Source organism: Temnothorax americanus, unplaced genomic scaffold (genome assembly GCF_048541705.1).
Source record: "Temnothorax americanus isolate GAGA-0224 unplaced genomic scaffold, ASM4854170v1 Scaffold12, whole genome shotgun sequence".
NCBI lineage: Eukaryota > Metazoa > Arthropoda > Insecta > Hymenoptera > Formicidae > Temnothorax > Temnothorax americanus.
In genome coordinates, this window is record NW_027509253.1 from 3,299,567 (window position 1) to 3,324,465 (window position 24,899).

A 24,899-nucleotide genomic window follows, 5' to 3' on the forward strand; every position below is an offset into this window, starting at 1 on the left:
GATTGCCCGTTGTATCGAGAAAGAGATAATTTAACTTACAGTCGGCCTGTCGCCTGTTGCAATCTATGTCAGGAGTAACAAGCGCCGCGAGAGAATTCGCGGATTCTCTGGAGATACTTACATTCGTTGACTGAGTCGAAGCTTAATAGAAGATTTGCTCTCGTGCAAACGGCGCGATCTTCATCGTTTTCTTAAATGGAGCATTTATATGAATCAATGGAGTTAGTCACCTTAGTATGTCACGGTTAATTAGTGGCATTTACTAATATATCTCGACCGCGTTATCTCTCCGACTTTGTCTTATATACGTATAACTGAAATATATCTGGATAACCTTATGCGTATTGTTGCTCGCGATTCGCATAGATTTTCGAAATGTTCAAGATTAACAGGATTAGAAACAAGCGATCCACGCTTCGTCCTCCCGTTTCGTGTAATCTAAGTAGGACCTTGTCGGAAGGGGACATAACGGGCTCGCGAACGACGAACCCGGACGGGCCACGTATTAATATAAGCTTGGCGTGACTAATACAACAATTTATCCAGCTGCGGGCATTTAAATAGTTATGACCTAGGTCGCTGGCAACGAGACGACGAGCGGCGATTTCGTCACGCGCTAACTCGCGCGAATTGAATTCGCCTCGGCGCTTTCGTAAATTAACTCCCTCGTGTCGCCCACGCGGCCCTCACCGATCGCCGCCTGGTCTCCGTTTCTCTCCTTTTCTCCGGTCCCGGTATTCTTTTTGATCACTCGTCAAACAATCGGTACAGCTTTACGGGACGCATCGTCGACGGCTTTGCGGAGTCAACCTCGCTACCCTCTTGATCCAATAATTATGATAATGTGGCGGCAGACTCGGATAAGATCGGAGCGTAATAGAGTTAAAATTATTACGGACCGTTCGCACAACATCAGTTGGATTTAACGGGAATTTAACTAATTATCCGTAGACAAAATTAGAACGGGAGATAGAATTAGCTAAAACTCAGCTGACCAGTTCAGTATGTAATTATTTATGGAAATTATTTCCTATAATATTAATATGTTCAACAAAAGATAAATTAAGATTGCTATTTCTCGCGGATTTTAAACGATTCCTGTTTTCGCGTACGTCGATGATAAAAAGCGGCGAAATTTTGTGAACAAACGAAAATTCGATTCATTATTATTCCGTTATTTTTTGGTGTCCTGCCGACGGAAAGAAGCCCGCAGCGGCAAACGGACTGCGCCCTTCTGTTTTCCGTCCTGCGTAGGGGTGCCCGCGGGGTGTCCACCCTCGAAGCAGGACGTTTGGCACTCCACACATACACGCACAGCCCTCTTTTTAATTGTTATATTTATAAGGGGTTGTCTCGGGCGCCGCACACATGGCGGTTCCTCAGCTCCGGGGCTGGAGAACTCGGTTGTTTTTGGACATAGGTATTGGACAGACGTGCCCTTCTTTTCACCCTTCTTCTCGTTCTCCCTTGTAAATCGATACTCGCTCGTGAGGCTCGAACTCTTCGCGCAATTGGGTAACGAAGAGCAGAGATGAGCTTTACATAGGTATATGTACGATGTAAGAAGAATAGGAGCAGCTTCAAAGTATTTTAAACCCTATATTTTTTTATAATGTTTGTTGCGAAAATATAATTGTAATAAAAGACTAACGGATTTTCAATTTCGATTCGTCGTTGAATAAAAATGTTTAACTACCTAGATTCGTTATCATTCCAAAATTGTTAATACGAAAACTCCGTATTTTTCAATTTAAACGTGTTGTCAGTGAAAGAAACTTGAAATGTTTAATGGAAAGGAACTTCTTGGCTTATTTGTCGCTCTTAACAAAGCCGCTCTTGACACGATATTTTTTTTACGATATTTCGCGACGTCGTATTATCATCCGTACGTCCGTACTGTCCGGTCAATGCATCCGGTCAAGCGGTAACAGGAGACCACGCGGCGGAGCTGGCGAACGCTGGGAAGATCGCGCGGATAGACGAAGCGAGCGAAGAGGAGAGGGAGCGCGGCAAGGAGAGAGAGAGAGAGAGGGGGGGGGGAAGGAACGGGTGGATGGGGCGAATATTGGACAACTAATTACCTAATCACTCATTATCCACCGCGGACTCCGGGCGCCGGTAGTTCGGCGCGCCAGGTACGTAGATAGAGGTGGAACGGGCTTGCCCGGAGGGCCATTGTGATACACGAAGCAGAATCATGCACGATCGTATATTATCGATGAGAGGACGGGGGAGATGGGAGGACTGTGGAACGGCACAGCGGCCATCCCTAAAATCCTCCCCCACCCCCCCTGACCCCCGCGCTGACCCCCTGTCTCCCGCGCCGCACGAGAGTGTACCGAGGGCTCGCGTTTAATGTTAGCACGGAATCGGAGCCAATGACGGGGCGGAATCGCGATGCGGAAACGACGCTTCCTTTCTCGCACCTCGCACGAGCCTGCCCCGACATTACCGGAATATCCCCCTCTTCATCGCGCCCTTCCGACTCGCTCGGAGAGCTCTCTCTTCCCCGTCTCTCGCTCTCTTCTTCGCTCTTTCTCCGTCGTGTCTTCGATTATACTGCTATTTTCGACCGTGGATGACGTCTGGAATAGATAACGGTTATCACTAATGGATCAAGTCGCTTCTAATACCGTTCCGGGGCGATGGTCTGCCCGCTTATCGCATTCTCAACAATGTTTCGGGAGTATCTTGATGAAGAAAGACAGACAAACTTGTCTTTCTTTATCGCAATTCTGTAGCTTTTTCAATTACGGGCGATTAGAAATTTAGAGCGAATTAAGATTGAGCAGCAAAGAAAATGGATAAAATCTTACGCTTTCACGACTGAACATGGCCTCAGAAAAATTTTAATTTAACATCGAATCGCAGAGATGATTATAACGTTGGAATTTAAAAAGCGCCGAAAGACACGGCATCCAATCAAATTTTCTCTCAAGAAACTATCCCAGGTATTTCGAAAGAAGATCGTTGGAAGGGAAAGGAAGGAGAAGGCGATACATACGTAGAAATTTATCAATATATGGCTCGTATTTCTGACGACGCGTTCCGTCTATTTCCGCGGCTGTCATATTGGGAAAGTAATAGCTCTTCATTAAAAATTCAGCCCTCCCCTTCCTCCGCCTTCTCTCTCTCTCTCTCTCTCTCTCTCTGTCTTTCTCTGATGTCCGTCTCGAAAATAACCGGCTTGTTTTGAATTCGTATTTTTTTCCACGTCGTTTTTAATTCGACGTAACGTAACGTTCCGCCGATCCGCCGATCCGCGAATGATTGTCGCGAAGTCGCCTTAAACGTTTATAACGACTCATTTAAATCGGCAGCTATCCCTGTCACGAGGGAGATATTAATCGCCCGCTGAACACGCTTCGTGCAGATGTAATCGCGGAACGAAAATATATATCCTACTTGCAGAATTTTACACCATTTCGAGCATTAATAAGAAATAAAAATATTCTTTCTCGAATATCCCGGCTAAACTTTTTTGGGCAACATAACTATGGTTTAATCAGGGTTTCATTGAAGAATGATTGTTTTCGAGCGCGTTTTCGAATAATCGTTTTTTTCAACCGCGGCGCACTTCCATAAATATTCTTTCTTATTATTTTGCGATTTTTATACTCTAACTTATTACGAATTGATTTGAGCTACTTTACTTGAAATTTTAATTTTCAACACTTCAATTTTTAAGAAAAGTAAAGAAGGGATATAAATCAATATATACTTTATTAAAAGAAGAATAGTTTTTAAATTTATCGACGAGTTTGCTGCATAAAATTTGGCATTCTATATTATGTTTGTTTATTTCGTTATTCTTCTTTTATAATTATTTAGCGGTTCTACGTTATACGGAAAAAGCCTGACGCTATGGATAAAGTCTGGTTCGATGGCCTTCCGATATGAGCATTCTCGAGATTAGGATGCGGTAAGACAATCCGCCGGATAATCATGGTCGGAGGCTGGATGTCGCGCCCGGCGTGGCGTGGCGCGGCGGTCGTCGTCGGGTTAGTCCCCGACGACCGCGCGATGCGCGTTATATGGAGGTTTAGGCCAGCGGACCGAGCTAACTGTAATCAGAGTTGCGGCGTTGTAGTAGCGCGTTTCAGTCGCGTCGGACAGGACGGGAGGAATCCTTGGCGCTGCTGGATCGACCTGGAACGTCTCCACCACCTACCTATCTACCAACCTATACCTACCGGCCAACGTTCGGGAGATCGTTGCGTGTCCCCGGATGCACGTGCTCGGGGTCACGGCTGTTCCCGGCCGATATTCGTCCTGGATGGTCCTTAATCCTCTTAAGTGCCGTGTGGCGCGACTAAATATCAATCACAGTTTATATCAACCCCGGTCGGTCGGTGCCCCGTTTCCCTCCGGGAACCCAGAGGGGCTCTCGTACTGCGGGGGCGTGAGGGGAGAGAGCGACGTGGGCGATCGATCGCACCAAGAACTTGATCGGTAGCCCTTCGGGCAGTCGCGTTATAGCGCAATCATGAAAAGCCAAAAGGATACGATAATCATCTTATACAAGTTTCAGTGAAAAAATATTAAAGTTATTAAATGACAAAAATTTGTCACTAAACTATTGCATGAGGAATATATAACACATTATTCATATAACTCTGGTTTACTTCTCGCTTCGAATTTTAGTTTAAAAAAGAACTCTATATATTTTTTTTAAATTGTACTTTTGTTTTAAAAAATGTTAAAAGATGAAAAAGGTTCGAAGCTTTCAGGCCTGCTTTACTTAGAACGCTTCTGTTATTTATGGGTCTTTTGTTAAAGTAAACTCTGACATCTTTGATGGCCATATTCCACGATAATATATTCCATTATGACGCTCATTCGTTAAGGATGATTCATGACTTGCACGCGCGATCGATCGAGCGTTGTTTGCCGAGAGAGTAAAAGGAGCACAGGTAACAGCCTGTATTTTTATAGGGCGATGCGATCAGTCGCGCTATCGCGTAGATCCATTTAAATACATTTAGGAGATTGCAAAAATGGACTATCGCAACGTCGATGAGTGGTAACTACTTATATTTATAGAGCTGGGTATCGTCGTCGCGTGGATTACATTCGGGGTACATTTAGAAGATTGCAGAAATGAAGTTTCGCGCGCGAGTCGACCGACGTATAATTACGCGTTCAATTACGCGCGCCCGGCGATAAATACGGGCAATGCGGGGCTATATACATAAAAGAGTTTGCGAACTTAAGCTCGATTAATCGAAGGGCCGCTTCGGGGCAGTAACACGCTACGCCACATTTCACCAACGGCCAAAGATCGCGATAAGTCTTTTGTCATAAGCCAAGTCGCCGTGAAATTTGAAATTAATCTTAATTCTATATCAAATACGGGCGCGTCGCGCTTATCTCACACACGACGTTTCGCAACATCGACCACATCTCGGTCTATCATATACCTAGATCTTCCTGGGGATCGATCGCGGCGGAGGAGAATCTTTCCTTCGCCGCGCGACAGGTGCCTCTCCCACGGGATGCTCCCGCTTTTCCCTAACGCCATTAGAAGCTCGCGAAAATAGCGGCGCGTTGCGAATAGCGTGTTTGCACTTCGGCGCTGCTATTTCGCGAATACTGGCCCGGAATAATTCCGGGGGTAGCGCTAGGACTCTTTCGTCGAGCGTGGAATATTTAATGGGCGATGACGAGCGCCATAAATAATTGATCGCATTAAGATTGCATCGGGTCTATAGTTGAGAGCCGCGGCACGTGACGCATCGCGTTCGCGTGCATGTGTGACGCTCGTGTGTGTATATGCGTGAGGCGCCGATTGCACGCGCGGACAACGCTTTCGCACGTGTGTCCGGTTATCAAAGAAAAAGAGAAGATAAGGCGAATATCGAGGGATAAAGCGTTGCGGGTTACGATCGGGAGAATATATAAGCGCTCGCGATCGTAAGCTTTCGAGCTTTCTGGAGGCAAGCGGCGCGACGCGCTTCGTCCCCCCTCGAGACGCGGGGATGACAGCCGCTGAATAATACAGAGGACTCGCGTCGAGGTTAGATATTCTTACGATCACCGCGAACCCTTCCCTTCCGCCGATACACGTTGCTAAATCGTCAATTATTCAGGCCACAGCTTGAGCATTTTCCCCGTTTCGATCGCGCACAAGTATATGAAAGTCCGGCCCCGGCCGGACATTGTTAACGGCATACACGTAACGGCTTTCGTTTCGAATCCCTTACCGAGAGAGCGCGGATTGTTCTCTTTACTCGAAGGGATTTTCAGCAATAATGCCGAGCCACTTGGATCGAATTTTACAGCTGCGAGGCAGCTGAATATCGCGATGAATCTTTGATGGGATTTAACATCCTCTTCCGCGGAGCTCTCGAATCTACTTCTTGACTTATTATCTTATAAACTTTTTCGATTTTTAATGATCATAAATGTGTAAGGATATTATATCGATACCACGGTCGACTCGACGCATAAATAAAAACTAGGAATCGATCGTATATTTTTTTTTAATTTATAACATTAGTCTTTGTACTATTTTACGAACTAATCTCTGCATACTCTTAAATCTATAGCTCTGTAAATTATTCATACAAATTTACTGTTGTCTGTTTCACAGCTTATACCGCTATGTCCATTCTATACCCTTATCCTTTTTTAACCGCTGGAAATTGCTTAAAGTTTCTCTTGCGTCGAAACGAACTGCTATAATTTGAAGACAATTCGAATTTCGGACGCCTAAATTGTGCCCAAATAAAATTTAAATTCAACAGCAATTTTAATATTTAGCTATTAGTCGAAATTAACAGTTGCATTGTCACGTGCCGGACGAGAAAAAAGATATTTCTAATTATACCGAATGGACCGGGAAAAATTTTTTTTCGCACGAAAAACTACACGTTTATCTGCCGATAAAACATCTGTCCGAGATTCGTCACGACGGTACCAAACGTTTCGAGAAACTTTTCGTATTTCTGTGTATATCACCGGTATTTCCGTTATAGATATACCAATCTCGGGCGACAATCAATTCGGAGTTTCTCGTCTCGCTGTCGCTAGTTAGAGCAATCGAATTGGTTCCAGTTGCTTTATCCTCGATCTCCGCTTCGCGACACCGGCTGTCTACCATTTTCTCCCCGCGTCCCTCCTCCGTCCTCCCGGGAGCGGGTTAACGAGATCGGGGGACATTTTAAAAGGAAAGAGCACCGTTGCCGGGAGAGGTGCCCCCTTTAATTATTCAGGCGCAATTAACACGTCAATAGGTCCGTTGCACCTGGCTGCTGTCTTCCGCCAAATATATGTATACGTTCGTGAGATGGCGCAGCCAAGTTCCCGTTCTCAAACATTTCTCTCTTTCTCCTTCTCTCTGTGTATTCATTTATAAGCTTTTTTTTCATCCCTTTTCAACGTTTCTCTCTCCTCGCGGAGACACGGAGAAGGGTTGTTCCCCCCTCTTTCCCTCTCTTTCCGCCCGTCTCTTCTCACTTCGCTCTACACACTTTGTGTTCATCTCATTTTTATTTCACTCCTTACTCTTTTACTGCGAGCGTCTGGTATATGAAATCTTTAGTCGTGTTGCCTATGGATTATGTTATTTCGTGCCGGGTCAATGCTTTCTTTCAAACAGTACTTTTGTACTCCATAAGATGGCAGGAGATCTTAAGCAACCGTTTGCGAATAGTATATAAATACATGCCTTTTGTCTCTCTTTCGCTTTCTCGCACTCTGATTTTCTTAAACTTTATATTATATTAAAAATTATATAAATATACTTTCTCTTTATTAATTATTTTTCCTTCCTTTTTTTTTAATTCATGCAGGTCGCAGGTTAATATCATACAACCTTCTTTGTCATTTATTTATTTCTCATAGTCGTCTTTTTTCTTTCTCATTTATTATTGTATGCATTTGTACATCATATATTTTTTGCGTATTTTTAATCATTAGAACACAAAGATAATTCCCGTGTAATATTACTTTCTTCCCAAGAAAAGTATTAGAAGGTCTATTCCTATAATGATTTTCGCAGCAGCGCCGGTTTTAACGTATGCTTTTCGAATATTGATGATTAATTATTTTCATGTAGTCGTATCAGCGCGCGCTCCGCGACTCGTTTGGTGATTATACACTTCGAATTATCGCCGCCGAGTTAATTATAATCCGCGGATCCGCGCTCGCGCGGATTAAACGCATTTCGACGTGGCAAACATAGATCGCTTACATCATTAACGTTCCCAATGTCATTACGCGAGTCTACTTTTAGAACTCTTCTTGCGAAGTTTGCCGCGACGTTTTACACGGCAGAGCATAATAGACAGCTTTAAGTATTAAGCTATTCAAGCATTGATGACCGATTGTTTCCCCGGGTCTTTCGTTTGCTTCTCGATAGACACCGATAACTCCCTTTCCGCCTATAACGCATCGCTGGGCGAAAATTAATTCAAGATCCAACCTGAATTACTTCGCTAAACGAAATCGCAATTAAATTCTTAACACTTGGAGGAGACGACGTAGCGAGAATAGTCAGGAGAAACATTGCAACACCCAACGGCGGTCGGATACAATAAATGGTGTAAAATCTTTCCGTGCAGCAGAAGGTAGGCGTAAAACGACGCATCGAATTTTTATTTTCGTTCCTTTCCGTTTTTCAGATATTTATGGAGATTTGTACCCGTAGAATTGCCCGTGAATAATTTCTCTCTCGGATGCTTTCTTCCTAAAAAGGATGAGAGGGACGAGCGGGGCCCTCTCGGCAAAGCCGGCGTTTGATGCTGTCCAAGAAGGTCCCGCTGCTTTATTGCGCTCGCGACCGGTCACGCGTTCGCGTAAATAATGCAGAAAAGGGGTTGCGGAATAAACTGGTACGAGCCCGCTTGAGTTTTCATCGTGCTTCGATCGCGCGCGCCGCGCGTCCCCGAGACCAACAACGTCCCCGGTCGATAACAATTTGATTCTTTTTTAACTCGTACACGAAAAGCGGCGCGACGAAAGGGTCGTCGTACCATAAAAGTAGCATATATGTGCGGCCGCGCGGATAGTTTTAACAACTTATAGGCTCGTTGGAGTATTACGTATGCAAGAGCGATGTCCTGCCGAGAATATAGGTATAACGAAACGTTCGCCTCTCCCGACCGATGTGAACGATCACATATGCTCGTCTATCTCTGAATATATATCAATTGCTACGAGTGCTTTTGATTAACGCGAGGGCGTCATTTCGAACGAAATCTGATCGGCTCTCAAAAATTCAGTCAATTCTACAATCTTTCCACCGCGGTTTGGCTCGTGTAATGGTATATAATAGACTTTCACGATCTTTAAATCTCATCACTACTTGATTCTCAGATTTAATTTCGCAGTATCTGAGCGTTTCAAACATTGAAGTCTAGGAAATGGATTGTTGAACCGTCATCGTTTCGATCTTTGAAACGTTAAAGTCTGTGTGATAAAATTTTTGGAATTTGCGTTTTACTACCAACACCATTTTTGAAGTTCTGATCTTTCGATCTTCCACGAGGACAAAAATGAAATGAGGACGTCGCGCGATTGATCATTGATCGCGTAGTACGGGCAACTAATTTCTTAGTTCGAGGACAGGATCGAAAAGGATCTGTTTCGAGGCACCATAAAGGTAGCACTCGTTATCGACAACCTTGTCTTGTGGTCCTATAGGTATACACAGGTCCATGTATACAGATACATATAGTATATACTGGGTGACGCCCGAACGAGAGAGAGAGAGAGAGAGAGAGAGAGAGAGAGAGAGAGAGAGAGAGAGAACGCGGCGGGGTGACAGGGGCGAGCGGGAGGGTTGAAATGCGGGGTCGCAAGTCGGTATTGTCGTCGGTTACAAATCAAATACCCGATATCATTGTTCGGTACAAACCAACCCATCCACTCGCCCCCTTTCTCCCGCTTTCTCCCGCACCGCACCGCACCGCACCGCGTCCCCTTCTGCAACGTTAACCTCGTGCACAACCTGCACGCTCCGCAGCGACTACGACTAATAACTACTGCCAGCGTATGCGGCCGTGTGCGTGAATGTTGCTCGAACACAATGGCCACAATGACGACGACGACGACGACGACGACGACGACGACGACGACGACGACGACGACGACGACGACGACGACGACGACGACGACGACGACGACGACGACGACGACGACGACGACGACGACGACGACGACGACGACGACGACGACGACGACGACGACGACGACGACGACGACGACGACGACGACGACGACGACGACGACGACGACGACGACGACGACGACGACGACGACGACGACGACGACGACGACGACGACGACGACGACGACGACGACGACGACGACGACGACGACGACGACGACGACGACGACGACGACGACGACGACGACGACGACGACGACGACGACGACGACGACGACGACGACGACGACGACGACGACGACGACGACGACGACGACGACGACGACGACAGCGTGTAAGTGGAGAAAACATTTCTGCTACTCGGCATGAAGTCCTGTCATCGCAGCTGAAACGCGCTGTACCTGCTGAGAGAACATGGTGAACAACCCTTTTAACCCTTCGCCACTTCGCTGCGAAGTACAGTTTATACAGGATGCCCCAGGACTATAATACTTCTCTCCACTATGAGTTACAAGTGTCAACTTAAGAAGAACAGAGAGAGAAAGTCTTTTTTTTATAGTCGTAAATATCAAAAAAAGATAATAATAAATTATTATATCTTGAGATGTATGTAACTCGTGAATTATTAAAAAGATATAGATTTGACATATACAGGTCGAACGTTGATACAAATTAGATTATTAATGCCGGCAGGATAACAGCGTAAATCCAATTTTCATTATTTCTAGAAATAAAATAATTTTTATAGAAGTACTTAATGTAAAGCCCATTAAGAATTAAGCCCTTAATGTAAAGCTCAGTGAGAATTAATATAAATAGAGTTTTAATACATAAATAACAAGTTCATCATACTTTTCTAAAAGTATGAAAAACTCGTTATTTATATATTAAAACTCTATTTATATTAATTCTTATTGTTTGTCTTACATCTGTTTGTCACACATACTGTTTTTAAGTGAAACGTGCTCTCGACAAATCCCGCAGGGATAAACGCGAGATCCTACTCACGTGTGCCCGATTATGTTCGTACGAGTTTTCGTCACTGCGCAATCATCAGCCGCAAAATCGGATTGGTCTCGTCGTATCGTCTCCCCTTCTTTTCCTCGGTAGCGTGGGAATGTGACCATTTAAATTAGTTACAACATCGAACGCGAAAGGTAAAATACAGGTTGTTGCAGACGTCACGTACTTTCTCTTGACTATATGATTGCTCTTTGCAGATTTTACCTCGAGTTTACCTCCGATATGCTCGACTACTATTTTGTTATTCCACGAATCTCAAGATTTAGATTTCTATTTTTGGAATTAAAGGGAACCCAATCGAATTGCGATATTAACCAGATCTTCTGATTCGTGATTCGATTTCATTACTTCGATTAAGACTGACGAACTTCTTATTCTCTTCTGGCACGTGCTTGTCGCGAATTTGTTAGACGGCGCGGCGTGTACAAACTTCGACGCCTGATAGCTTTAATCGTCGTAGCGGCACGGAGGAGGAACGGAGGAGATTAGGGTAGAGAATACCGTCGGTATTTAGAAGACATTTCGATTACGCCTCCTCGGAAACGAGAGGCTGCGAAAGGGGTAAAGCAAGTACCGACGGCGCGAGTGTCGCGAATAGTCGCGAGTACCGCACTCGCGCGTGGCACCCGCTCGTCGTGTAGCATGGCCACGGTAATTAATCAGCGGGTTAATTACGGCTCAGTCGACGAGTCTATTCCTGCATCGGCGAGGACTCGAAATATTCACGCGGATGGCTTTCCTAGTCGCGTTAGGCAAGTTATACGGGGGACGGGGGGAGGACCGGCAGGGGATGAGAGGACAGAGGGGGATGAGGAACACGAGAGAGGAGAGACACGACCAGAAGCGCCGGATGGACGAGGGGGACGCGGCCGAGGGGCTGCCAGTGGGGGAGGGCGGAGGGAGCAGCAGAGACTCGGCTAGGCATCGCCACCCTGGAGCGGGCGATTAATGATTCAGGGGCAGAATTTCGCGATGCTGAAATATTAAGCGTATAACCCTCTCGCTCTCCACTACCCCTCTCCTTCCACTCTCCGCTCTTACCTCTTCTCTATCTCCCCACTCATCTCCGTACAGCCTGCTGTCCCATGCTCCCTTTCTCTCCGTCATCCCCTCGGCGCCTCCTTCGCACCCTCTCTTTCCTTCGCACGCGTATATATAGGATACTTCGCTACCTCCTGCATTTCCCCGGTCTCACTCTTCTCTCTCTCTCTCTCCCTCCTCTCTCTCTCTCTCTCTCTCTCTCTGTCTTTCTCTCTCTCTCTCTCACTCTTCTCTCTCTCTCTCTCCCTCCTCTCTCTCTCTCTCTCTCTCTCTCTGTCTTTCTCTCTCTCTCTCTCTCATGCTGTCTCGCGTCCTCGCGTCTGCCTCGCGATATACGCATGGTCCTTTCGGGTTGCACAAGCATGTACACGCGTACTGGGTGCTCTAAAAGCAACGACATGTTCTGGAGGTTGTACCGCGAAGAGCTATACAATTGTTTCGATGCATTGGGAGGCTTTCTGATTTTATTATTTTAACGGACCAAATCTTCATTACTTGGCTATAATTGAAGATACTTTAGAAGTTTTTATTTGAGGATTAAATACCGAGGAAACGAGAAATTCAGAACACTGCGACAAAGAAAGAAATATCACGATCATCTTCTTCTATTAATGATTCACAAACAAGTCTATTACAAATTCGATCTACAAACATTATCATTTAAGCATGAATGTAGGAGATGTGCACTTTGAGCACATCCTGTAAACACGATCATACGTTAGCCGTACTCTAACTGTGCTTTTCTTTATTGCCATTGTTTGCCCTGATAGACTCGGCATATCGAACGGAAAAAGATGGACTTGTCTTGGAATATAAATAAAATAAAAACTAACTGGATAACAGAACCTTCCTATTTATTTAATTCCAAGGGTGCGTTCATCTATGTATTTCTATTTCTTCTAAAAGAAAAGAATTGTTAGCGGAAGTTAAAAAAAAATAAGACGACTGTCTTCGGATTTTTTCTCAAGGAAATATAGACTTTGAATAATAGAGGAGATCGCTCCGGGACACTCGGTATACACTCGGCTGTTCGTGCACGCGTTCGCCCGCTCGCGCTTAGCCACGCGGCGGCAGCATCATCAATATTTCTCTTTGCTCATTGTTCTTGTACAATGCGAGCGCAAGGCCGCTGCCGTCTCTGTAATGTCGGGGGAGTGCCGGCGTCGCCGGAGCAGGTAGCGATTACCGTGGAAATGGCTAATTTTAAGCCACCTCTCACGGGAGAGACACGCGTGGCGCAAGACGGGGCGATCGATCGATCGCTCGCCGTGCCGCGACGAAATAAAGTCCCAATCGGATCCGAAACTTCCTAAAGACCCTGCAAGAAACGATCGCGGGGCTTCTTTAAACGTTTTTTTTTTGTACAACGAATGGCAATAGCGAGTGGTAGAACAAAAAAAGAGTTCTTCATATTAACGCCTCGTTCTTTTATGACAGATCCATATATTTATGAAAGACAATTTTTGATGGGGAAGTATTTGAAAGCGAATGATTGCGTTTCCGGAAATATAGCTTTTTAATAAAATGAGGAAAAAGAAAATACTTATTTCATAGGTATAAAGGCAGCAAGACAGATAATATATTTTTTTCATAGGAGACATGCGTTTGATCGGCGAAGTTCGCGAGATCGAATTACGATTTCAGAAAAACGACGCGTATAGGATTCTTATGATTTTACATAACGTAAACCGTTGCCGGTTTCATAACAGTTATCAGTAGAATATATAACTGTTTCGCGCCATATCGTAATTTCAGGTTTATTTTCTTAGTTTCGCGAAGTTTGAGATTAACGGGAGTTGTCGGCGAAAACTCCGCTTCAAAGATATCGCGCGGATATCGCGCCGAGAAAGTTAAAGGCAGCCGTTTAGAATATACGTTTACGGGCGGGGTTGATACGCGCGCGATCGTGGACGGCCATTACCGGAGAGTGAAAAAAGATTTTCCATCGCGTTCGTCAGCATGCGTGCGCGCGCTGTTACAGGTGGAAACGGTTACAGGTAGAAAATCCGAGCGCGTTGATACTTCACGCTTTTATTCTATCGCGCGCCACGCGCTCGCACGCGCGCGTCCATTTTTTTCATCTCGTATTTTTTCATAACTTGCCCCCGAGAGTACGTCGTCGGGACGAGAAAGTACTGTCGACCCCTTTCGAGCCGCACGCCCTCGTCGCGTTCGATACCGGGGATCGATCGGGGAATCTCAGCCTCAGGATCATCGCCGTTCACCCGATATCATCGCAATAATCGATCGCTCGTAAAAAAAAAATAGAGTTTTCTTACGCAGATTTTCCCGACAACTCTTTGACAGGGTCGAAATTTTTCCGTGCCAGCCACGACGGAGGGTGTTAGTATACTGTTTGCAGTTAAACAATATTACGTAGTAAAATTTATAGTCCTCCCCCCGGCTCGGCCTCGCGCGCCCTTACAATGCGCTCGCTCGCCCTACGCTCGCAGGGGTGAAAGTATCAACGATATGAGAAATGCGGACGTGTTATGACCAGTGCCACCCCCGTCGCCGTTCGTCGCCCTCGCGATGATCCACGGCTTAGCGGATACTCTGTCATGTAAATATTTCTCTTTTTCTTTCAAAATACTCGTGGGATGACATCTTGATTGGCGAAGAAAATCGTTAGAATTGCCGTGCCGTTATCCGAGATAAGAAACTGCGTTTCTCTCTTCCGGAAACTAGGCGGAAAAATCTGTAGAATCCCAAAAGGGAGAAAAGGCTGTAGTTGTTTATAGACGTAACGTCGGACTATTTTGTAAATACGTCAACATCAACCGTGTTACGGTAACATCAAGCTTGATATTACATATTTGCTGTTCGAGTAACAGCATAACTAAAGTTCCTGCGACGGTAAATGTAAGTCGTACGTACGTATTCGCGCTTTTACAACGGTGTACGCCCTGTATTTTTGCTGCAGAGTATACAGCGTCATTCTGTTCTGGTAACTAACAGATTTCTATTTGTGTAAGGAAATTGTAGTATAAAATTTTACGGAATATATTAGATGTCATCTCGACGATATTTATTTTCTGCGACGACAAATAACTTTTTACGGAATTCTCATCTGATTTTTATTATCTGCATGTATAATAAATCACGATGGAATTTGTAAATTTGTTTGATTTATTGAGCCTATAATAAATAAATTATATTTCGAATTTCGATCCGCGAACTTTTTACTTTGTGCTCTCGAGGCTTTATTTGTTATCCCTTTGGGATTCGATACTCCCAATTTATATATTCGTCTAACGGAGATACGCGAATAATTTGTAGGAATGCGCGGAAAGCGCTCGGCCACTGCAAAACGATTAATATTCGCGCAACCTTCGCAATAACGGTCGCGTGCCAAAAGAACGAAGGAAAAGAAAAAGTCACGGCTCGACGTGCGGAAGAATAACGCACGCGGCTGGCAGCGTCGTGTTTATACGCTCCGCGGCCCGTAAAGGACGGGATATTCCTTCATCAGAAAGCCTCGCGGGCGTCGTTATTCGTCCGCATATATCCGACTCATTCGCCGTTCGGCATCGCGCGCCACCCGTTACCCTCGTTTTTTACGCTTCTAATATCGCGCATACAGTTTTACACCCGCCCGTGACCCGGGGCGAGGGGATCGCGGGCCAGGGGGGGAGAGAGGGGCAGCCCGGTTTCGAGCGGGGGACTGAAATCGAGTTAGAGACTACTCTGCATTCTTTACGACGAATCCGCAGTACGCCGGTAAATCTATATATCGAGAAAAGCGAATTTCCTGGATTTATGCTTCTAACGAGACCGATCTGTTTGCGAATTTTTATTTTTAGTATTGCTGCTCTAATTATAGCTAGCGTTACTTGTAGTGAAAGCAAAATTTTCATTAATTTTTCCTCACGGTTCCTATCATCGCTGCCCTTTTTTAGACGAGGTATAATGTGGCGAGCATTCAGTGAACAGGAAGTTCTTTTCTGGAATGTAAAGTAATCTTTTCGAAATTTAATTGAATCGCCTAAATAACGCTCGTCGATTTCTCTATCTGATTGAACATTATGCTGAATATTCAATGACTGGGAAGTTCTTTTCCGAAACCTGAAGTAATCTATTCAAAAATTTGATTGGACGTTAACCTTCCGCTGGTTCACATAAGACATCAACAACTAAATAATGCTTGTCGATTTCTAGCTGATCAAATATGCGTTGAATTATGCGCATCTTTACAAATCTTGGAAAATGTAGTCTCGGTTTAGCAAGAAATTTCGCGGATTTATTCGACGAAATTAAGAGGGGCTTTTTCGACGTACGTCCGACCGCCCTAACGTAACGCTTGCTATTACCCAAAATTCGAGTTAATAGCCAGTTAAGGGAGTCCAGCCGGCGGGTCTCGTAAGGGTCGAACGCGGAGGACTCGACTCTCTTTGTAGCCTTAATTCAATTAAGACCGCCATCTTTCCCGGCCGGCACCGTCGACGTAACTCCGTTATCGAGGCACGACTGCCCAAATTCGATCGTCAATACCGTCTTGTTGGTCTCCGGGACACGGCAGACGGTAAAACCGCGTCGACGCTGAATAATCGTCTGCTCTTTGCATCCCCAATTACTCCGCCACGTGCCGCCGTCGGGAAAAAAAGGGGCAGAGAATTCTTTGGGGTGCGGCTCGCGAGATTGTAGTTAATACGATGAATAATAATCCACTGAGCTACTCTCGCCGGTGTATAGGCCGATATTAGAATAAATAGCGAGAATAAATATGGAGGGCCTACCCGCGATTTCTCCAGAACGACATTAATAGAGCAGCATATTTGAATAGTCGGCGAAGGGTAAACTCGGGTAAGATGGCCAACCCATGTTCATTCGATGTTTCATGGCGAGCTAGATTGAAAGAACATAGGTTGGCCATCTTTCTTCTATGGTCATCTTACCGCGAGTTTACCCTACACGTTTAAGGACGCTACCATACTCTTACTTTAGAACATTGCTGTAGCGTGTAAATATTTTAATGCAGTTTCTATTACAGCCATCTATCTTTGCTATAGACGTCTATTCTGGAACTTCCCAAACTTCGTACATCGAAAAGACGTTCGCGACTCTTTCTTATTTCGCAAATAATTCAGAGATAGAGAACATGCCATCTTGTGCTGTCTTAAAAAATATTCATTATTGCACCAAAAAAGCTCGCTCACATACCTATCGTTCGTCTTATGAATTTCTACTGTTGGTTCTTATTTCGTTTAATTAGCGATTTTAAAATTGTTGTGGATATACGTGCCTGTATACGTAAAGATCCCACATGTGCTAACTCTCTTTTGAGAAATATATCCCAGACTCGGCGTAAAATATCATACATTCGTCAACTTAGGGCGCTAATTTATTACGGCTGCTTCCGAGAAGAAGAAATGCCGCGAGTAATCGACCTGTGTAACGTGGTGTATACCCAGACTCATTTAGAAGATACGGTTAGAGCGTACGTTTCCACTCGTTCGTCTCGCCGCTATCAGGACAATCGTTATTGTGCGCAGATGCAATAAGATCCTTGCACTTAATGTACGAGAGACGAGAAATTCAAAAACTCCGTCCGTGGTCTGTACAAGTCTCTTTGCGCCGCTGCCGCCAGCGTTCGTTGAACTCACTTACACCAGCTGTAAAAGAACAAATTTACCCAACTTTTTTCATGGCGTCGGCAAACTAAACGCTACATACACTTTTTTGCATGTCTATACATCTCTGTGAAGGAATCGAGTACAAATCCATTCAGACATCGTCCATTTCAGTTTTGGCTTTTAATTCAAGGAAACTTATGTAAAAGATGCAAATATCAGTTCCCCATTGATTCTGAATTCTGAATGCTTTACTAGAGAAATTATTGACAATTTCGTCGACGATTGTTTGTTATTTATCTCGAAGAAATTCTGAAATTGTCTAAATATCGTGTATCAAAAAACATCTTCGCGTTACCCACTCGTTTAAATCTCACCATTCTCACCGCTCACATATATAGGTACAACCTACTTTCATATGGTATAGGTCGCGCGATTCTTTCCTAGAATGCATTGATTCCTACGCGATACCTGCAGAAAGAGAGAGCGCCGTCCCCGTCATCGTCGCCGTCGCCGTCGTCGTCGTCGTCGTCGTCGTCGTCGTCGTGCACTCCACCTCCGCTCGGCGGTACTAGTATAACGACAGAACAACCACCACCACCACCTCCGCCATCAGCAAAGCGCGGCCTCCTCTCATCATCATCATCAGCGGATCGCCGTTTCGGGAGGCCGATCGGTGGGCCTCGCCGGGGCCGATGCCGCGAGAGAGAGAATTCTCTCCTTCTCGGACGGCGAACAAAGCGAGACGCGCGGTCTCGCGGGAGTCCGCGAGAGTGAGAGAGGCGGTTATGAGGCGGTCTCCGGGGGCGGCGCCTGTCGGCGCGTCCGATCGGAAGGCAAGCCGCGCGATTGGCCGGCACTGCCGAGGTGCGAGGGGAACGTGAGGACGCGTGAGGTACGGCGGTGGGCGCCTCCACCCGCGCGGCGCGCAACATTGCCGTCTCCTTGCCGCGGTACGCGTCTCTCTCTCCTGCCGCCGCCGCCGCCGCGCCGTCACTGCCGCCGCCGCCGCCGCCGCCGCCGCCGCCGTCGCTGCCGCTACCGCCGCTCACGCCGCGCCGCACCGCGTCCTCACGCGACGAGCGCGCGCGATATCGGCCGCACCACCGCCGCCGCTGCTGCCGCCGCTGCCGTTGCCGCTGCCGCGAAGCGCTGCGCCGCGCACGGTGCCACCACTGCCGTTCGAGCGAACCGCCGCCGCGTTGCTGGCCCTCTCAGTCGCGACGCGCTCGTCACGGGGTGCAGATCGTACGTCGTTCGTCGATTCGACACCCTTCGCCGCGCGCAGCACGCGCTTCTCACGCGGACAGTCGGCCGCCGTACGTCGCACGGCATTTATCGCGTTTCGCATTCGTATCCCGTATTATCCGTAACGCGCGATTTCGTCGCGGAAACCACAACGTCGTCGTCGTGATCGTTGTTGTCGCGTTTCGAGGTGGTTGGTGGTGGGTGGTTGATGGTGAAGTCTGATTCTCTCTTGGACAATACGCGCCTGACCGCGATAGAGACATTTTCGATGAGACTAAAATAAGTGACAGTAGCTAGACACTGTAAATAAAAAGAGAGAGAGAGAGAGAGAGTAAAAATTAAGTGTGCCGCGTGGTGCATCGACATAGGATAGACGTGTGTCCCCCTCCTCCCGTCTCGGGATTATCCTGATCCCTCGGGAGACCCCCCATCGTGTATGATGCTTCGTTGGGAAAGACAAGGCGAACTCTAACTTTTTCAAAAGCGGTGGGAGTGGATTAGAGTACGGTGTATTTCCGAGCCACGTTTCGGAGCTAGGCTGAAAGATGCTCGACCGCGACGTCCCAACGGGACGATGACGCCCGCGTCGGTTCGCGTCTGACAGTTCCGCGCACGTTGCCACGAGGCGCGCGGATAAAGCTCTCACACTCTCCCCGCGTCGTTTCGCGCGGACATCTGGAGATTTTGCGTGTGGCTGTGCATGTGTGTGTTGCAGATGCGGCCTCGTTGCTGATCCGATCAAGGTGAACGTTGCCGAGAAGCCGAGGCGAGACGCACCACGAGGAGGAGACTGGAGGAAGAGACGAAAAGACGAGAAGAGGAAGAACAGTGGAGAAAGCGTAAAAGGAAAGAATCGCCTGGCGAAATAGTGGAGCAAGAGATACTCCTCTCCGAGAAATACGAGCGGAAGGGGCATCGCGTGCGATCATGACGCAACAAAGCGGCGCTGGGTCACCCCAGCAGTTCTGTCTGCGCTGGAACAATTATCAGACCAATCTGACCAACGTCTTCGATCAGCTTCTACAGAGCGAGAGCTTCGTGGACGTGACCCTGGCCTGCGACGGGCATAGCGTCAAGGCCCACAAGATGGTCCTGTCGGCCTGCAGCCCGTACTTTCAGGCGCTCTTCTTCGACAACCCCTGCCAGCATCCGATCGTTATCATGAAGGATATTAAATGGCCGGAGCTCAAGGCCGCGGTCGAATTCATGTACAAGGGCGAGATCAATGTCTCCCAGGAGCAGATCGGGCCGTTGCTTAAGGTCGCGGAGAGTCTCAAGATCCGCGGCCTCGCGGACGTCAACAGCGAGCAGGAGCTGACGTCCAGGCCGACTCTGGAAGAGGTCGCGACCGCGGCGTTGCAGCGGAAGAATAAGCGTCGTCGGATGTCCGGCGAGCGCTCGCCGTCCGGCAACAGTCCGGAACGCGTCGGCTCCGGCAGCATCGGCCCCGACGATCAGGATGTCATCGGCAGCAACATCGTCGTGCCCGAGATTCACAGCATGGTGCCGTCAACTGCTAGCTCGACCCCGAGGTCCCTCGGCTCGCCCAGCACGCCCAGCATGCCCAGCATCTCCGTCACGCCGCAGATCAACCTGCAGGAACTTCCGGTCTCGCTGCCCCTACCACCACCCCCGCCGCCACCGCCGCAGGGACAGCAGAGCTCGCACCCCATGCCGACCCACCACGTGCCCGGCCACGTGACTTCCGGTCCGCACGCGCCCGTCAACCACCTGGGCGGCCACGGCCAACAGCTCAGCGTGCAGCAACAGCAACAGCAACAACAACAACAGCAGCAACAACAACAGCAGCAGCATCATCAGCAGAGTGCCGGCAATCAGTCTGGCGCCGGTGACGACCTCGAGATCAAGCCCGGCATCGCGGAGATGATTCGGGAGGAGGAAAGGGTGAGTCGAGTTCTTTTTTTTTTATCTATGATCGCCCTTTCTATATTTTGTAATGCGAGAGATATTTTGTAAAAAGTTCGTTATTTGAAAATTAATACGTTAGATCTCGGTAATGCAAGTAATAGAGCAGCTTCTCCGCGAAAATTATCAGGAGAATAATTAGCGCTGGCACTCAGAGAGCGCTATGTTAATACCATTAACGTGAAAAAAGTGGCTTCCCGTAATTCGCGAGAGGATTAAGTTAAATCTGCGTTAAATGTTAAAAGATTTGAATGCATCAATGATTATCGTTCTAAGCGCGAAAAAGCTTTTACGCATAACTGTTGCATCACGGCATTATGTGTGTGCGCGTGCGTATGAAAATTATTGCTAAATGAACCTTTCTTTATCGGTAAGAATGATACTATTTCTTGCGATTGATCCTTTTTCCCCGGGACGGACATTTGTCATTGAACGCGTCAGTGCTAATATGTAATTTTCGATGCAAATTGTACAACAAGAATTCCGTAATTGCATGGAGTGTTGTAATTAGAAGATTTTTATGTCTGTGATAACGTCGAATCGCTCAGATATGTATTCCGATGCGCTGATGAATGTAGCTTTCCTGTTTTTATGACGGCAGAATATTACTTCTCTTTTTTGCCGAAGATAAATTAGTAGAAATAATATGCAGAAAGAACAAAAAAATCGTCAGAATTACACTTGCTTGTTAACGAGAATAAAAACAGCATTTCCGTCAGAAGTAACGTTAGATCTTCGCGATTCAAGAAATGTATGTAAAAATGAATAAAAAAAAATTGATTAGTTCTGCTAGATATAACTGCTGGGTGGAAAGCTTTTACGGGGACTTCAGCTGTACATATATTAGATTTATATTCATAGATTAGAGATTTATAAAATGTATTTTCCAATTTAAATTATGATACGTTACTAAATTGCATTACGAGCCTAATTTTATTGATCTGACGTTAAATAAACGAGCGATAAATAAATTTCCGCGCCGTAACTAGTAATTTGCGCGCACGCGCATATACATTTGAATTTATTCCAATATTGGATAAAATAAATATGAGTTAAGAGAAACATTCCAATATTTGTCTAACATTTAGAAATAATTCGACAACGGGAGGGTCAATTAAAAGTTTCCTCCGCCGCGCCGGTCAGAAACGTGCCGCCGAATTGAAATAAGAAACGACAGGTATTTCTCTCTCCCGAGCGAACTCCCGGCAAACTTCCTCTCTGGATCGAAACTTTCGCGCGCTTCGGGGCGGTTAACCCGAAATCGCGCGAACGCAATTTTTCCCGATAGAAAACGAAGATGTTTCCCTCCGTTGGCCGAGGCAGCCGCATCCTCGACTGATCGTTAACGAGAGCGCGCGGTGGTTTGCGTTCCGCGCGCGCCTCACGTCATTAAGGCACGCGTTCGTCCTAGTCAAGGCAAATGACCGACCGACCCGGGCGATCCTCGAGGAAGGCAACGGCTCTCCCGTATCTATGGCAATCCCGTATAATTGGCCGCTCTTTCGCGACGGAAAAGTCGCGGGTGTACTCGAGACGCGCGGCACCGGCGGCCGCCAATTATACGAAGCGCGGGACGAGTTTTCGCGCCGAAACCGTTCGCGCTTCTGACGGTCGCGCGGACGCGCGAGAAGGGAGGGTGAGCGGAAGGGGAGAGGAAAATGACGGCGGAGGGAAAAAGAGAGAGACCCCCGCGCGCTTTTCCGCGGAGGTGGAGGGCCATCCCAATTACCCGGCGATTGGCTTCGACGGTATGCGCTAATTGAGAGTATCAATGAACGTCAATGAGCGCAGTCAATATTTGGCCGGGGTGCATCCGGCCGAGCGTTTTGTAACGTTCTTTTTGTTAAAGCGGATGACAAATATTGACCGCGCTCGTTCGCGTTCGCGCGCGTACGTGACACAAACACGCGTCCGCACGCACACACGCCAGTCACACGCGCGCGCGCGCGCGCGCGCGAGAGCATGCCTGGGGTATCGACTGTTCTCGTTAATTACATCGGGACGACGGTGTCTCCTGCATTATTTATCGTCCGCTACCGGTGCAAGTTATTAAGCGTGCGGCTAGTTACAAGCCGTTTTGTAACTAGCGCGACGATCGTCGGACATAGGGGGCAGGTTGCGCCGACTTGGGCCGAACAGTTAACTTCGCTTAACAAAATATGTTCTCTCCCTCTCTCCTTTTCTCTCTCTCTCTCTTTCTCTCTCTTTGCTCTCAGTACCGTTCACGTTCATTCCCTTTCGCGATACGGAGCGTGTAATTATGCTTATTTGTATCAATAAAACGATCGTTGCGCGGATTACTCGCTATCTTGATTAAATTAAAAATGATCGTATGCATATATTTCACTTGTAAAAACCGTTGTCTAATAAAAAACTCTGACGCATTATTCAAGGTTTATCTTATCCAGATGTGTGTAATACGTATACATATATTATTATAATTTACATCGACAGTAACATTTTGTTGTTTATGTAACATAATCCGATAAGTAGGATAAAAGTCTTAATATATAAATATCTAACGTTACATGAGAATATCTATATGGGAATATCGAGTTCCAGAGAGCTAACTGGAAAGTTAAATAAGTTTAATTATCATCCCACCCGACGAATGCGCGCAATCGGCGCAGTCAGATTATTCGATTACGCGAACCGTCACCTTCACTCGGCGCGTCTTACGTACATCCGGAAAATGCACATTCGGCAAGATATAACGGTCTGCGGTGAAACTTAAACGCGGGCACGTTTAAATTTTCACGTCCGGGTTTTCGGGACCGTGCAAAGTATCGGGCGACACGGGAAGAAATGCTTGCGCTTCGTGGGAGGGACACGCCGTTTATTCGCGAAAAAGCACGGAGCAAGACTGACTCCGCGCCGTCAGTCGAGTTCAATCTAGGAAATTAAAGTGAGCGACCGAGTAAGCGGCATTATTTTTTTTCTCTCTTCTCAGGGCGCACACGTCGCCGGCTCCGCCGCGCACCGTGACGTAATCCACTATACGTACATATAATGGTTATAACATTCCGCGGAATTCCATTATGTTAACGCAACCACGTTCCAATTCTCCGGGTATGTCTGCCTGACTGCCTGTGCGCACGTATCGTAAATGCGCGCCGTTGTAGTATCGCAACTATTCCGCGGTGCCTTTCCGATTAAAATACCTAATTGATGCGGGCGAGAGAAGCCAATGGCGGACCCGGGGATCGTGGAATGCCAAGCCGCGCGAGAGCACTGCCAAGCACCGTCGACATGGCTTTTTTTTACAGGACGAATAAAAGAAAGAAGGGAAAAAAAAGAGAGAATAATTATACAAGTAGATGAAATGAAATAAAATGTAATTATGCAGATTGCAGTAAATGAACGAAATGCATCGCTATTTCTAAGAAAAAGAGAGAGATAGAGAGAGAAAAAGAAAGAGAGAGACAGAATTTGTAGAAAAAGAGAAAGCGATGTTTTTCATTTATATAAACAGTATATCAGTATTAGCGTGAAAGTTCTTGGATTAATTTATTCAAGATAAAGAGAAACGTAAGTTGAAAACCACGGAGGAAATGATGAAGTAAGTCTGGGGAAACAGTACGGACGAATAGTACACGAGATGCTCGTTAGATTACTGGCTTAAGTGCTTGGGAGTTTTATCCTTCTTAAATCTAATTCTAATAATTTTATATTCCCCATTGAAGAACGAAATTCTCGGGCGGTACGGCCATTGGGAGTCGCTCTCGCGCGCGCGGTTTTGCATCTGTCAAGAGGGTTTTATTGCCGAAGGTCGGTTTCTCGATAACAAGTCCTATTTTCGAAGTGTATAAAGCCTTTTTGGAATAGAGAAGACATTTCTCTTTATATACATATACATAAAATATAAAGACTACAATCTATTATATACAGATATATTGATGATGAATATTCCATATAAGAATTTTATTGAATACCACGACTAAATTTCTCTTGATAATATCCGTTTTTTTTATTGCGAGTTT

At 46.4% G+C, this 24,899-nt stretch overlaps 1 protein-coding gene across 5 annotated transcripts in view; it reads left to right on the forward strand.

Moving 5' to 3' along the window:
- The window catches only part of LOC143893213 (protein bric-a-brac 1), a 361,046-nt gene that overhangs the window by 67,161 nt on the left and 268,986 nt on the right, over window positions 1–24,899 (forward strand). For all 5 annotated transcript variants that reach the window (XM_077398330.1, XM_077398333.1, XM_077398331.1 and 2 more), the window contains one exon: window positions 19,709–20,898. In XM_077398330.1, the coding sequence (XP_077254456.1) occupies window positions 19,921–20,898 (978 nt within the window). In that variant the 5' untranslated portion in view covers window positions 19,709–19,920. The remainder of the gene's footprint in view (window positions 1–19,708; window positions 20,899–24,899) is intronic.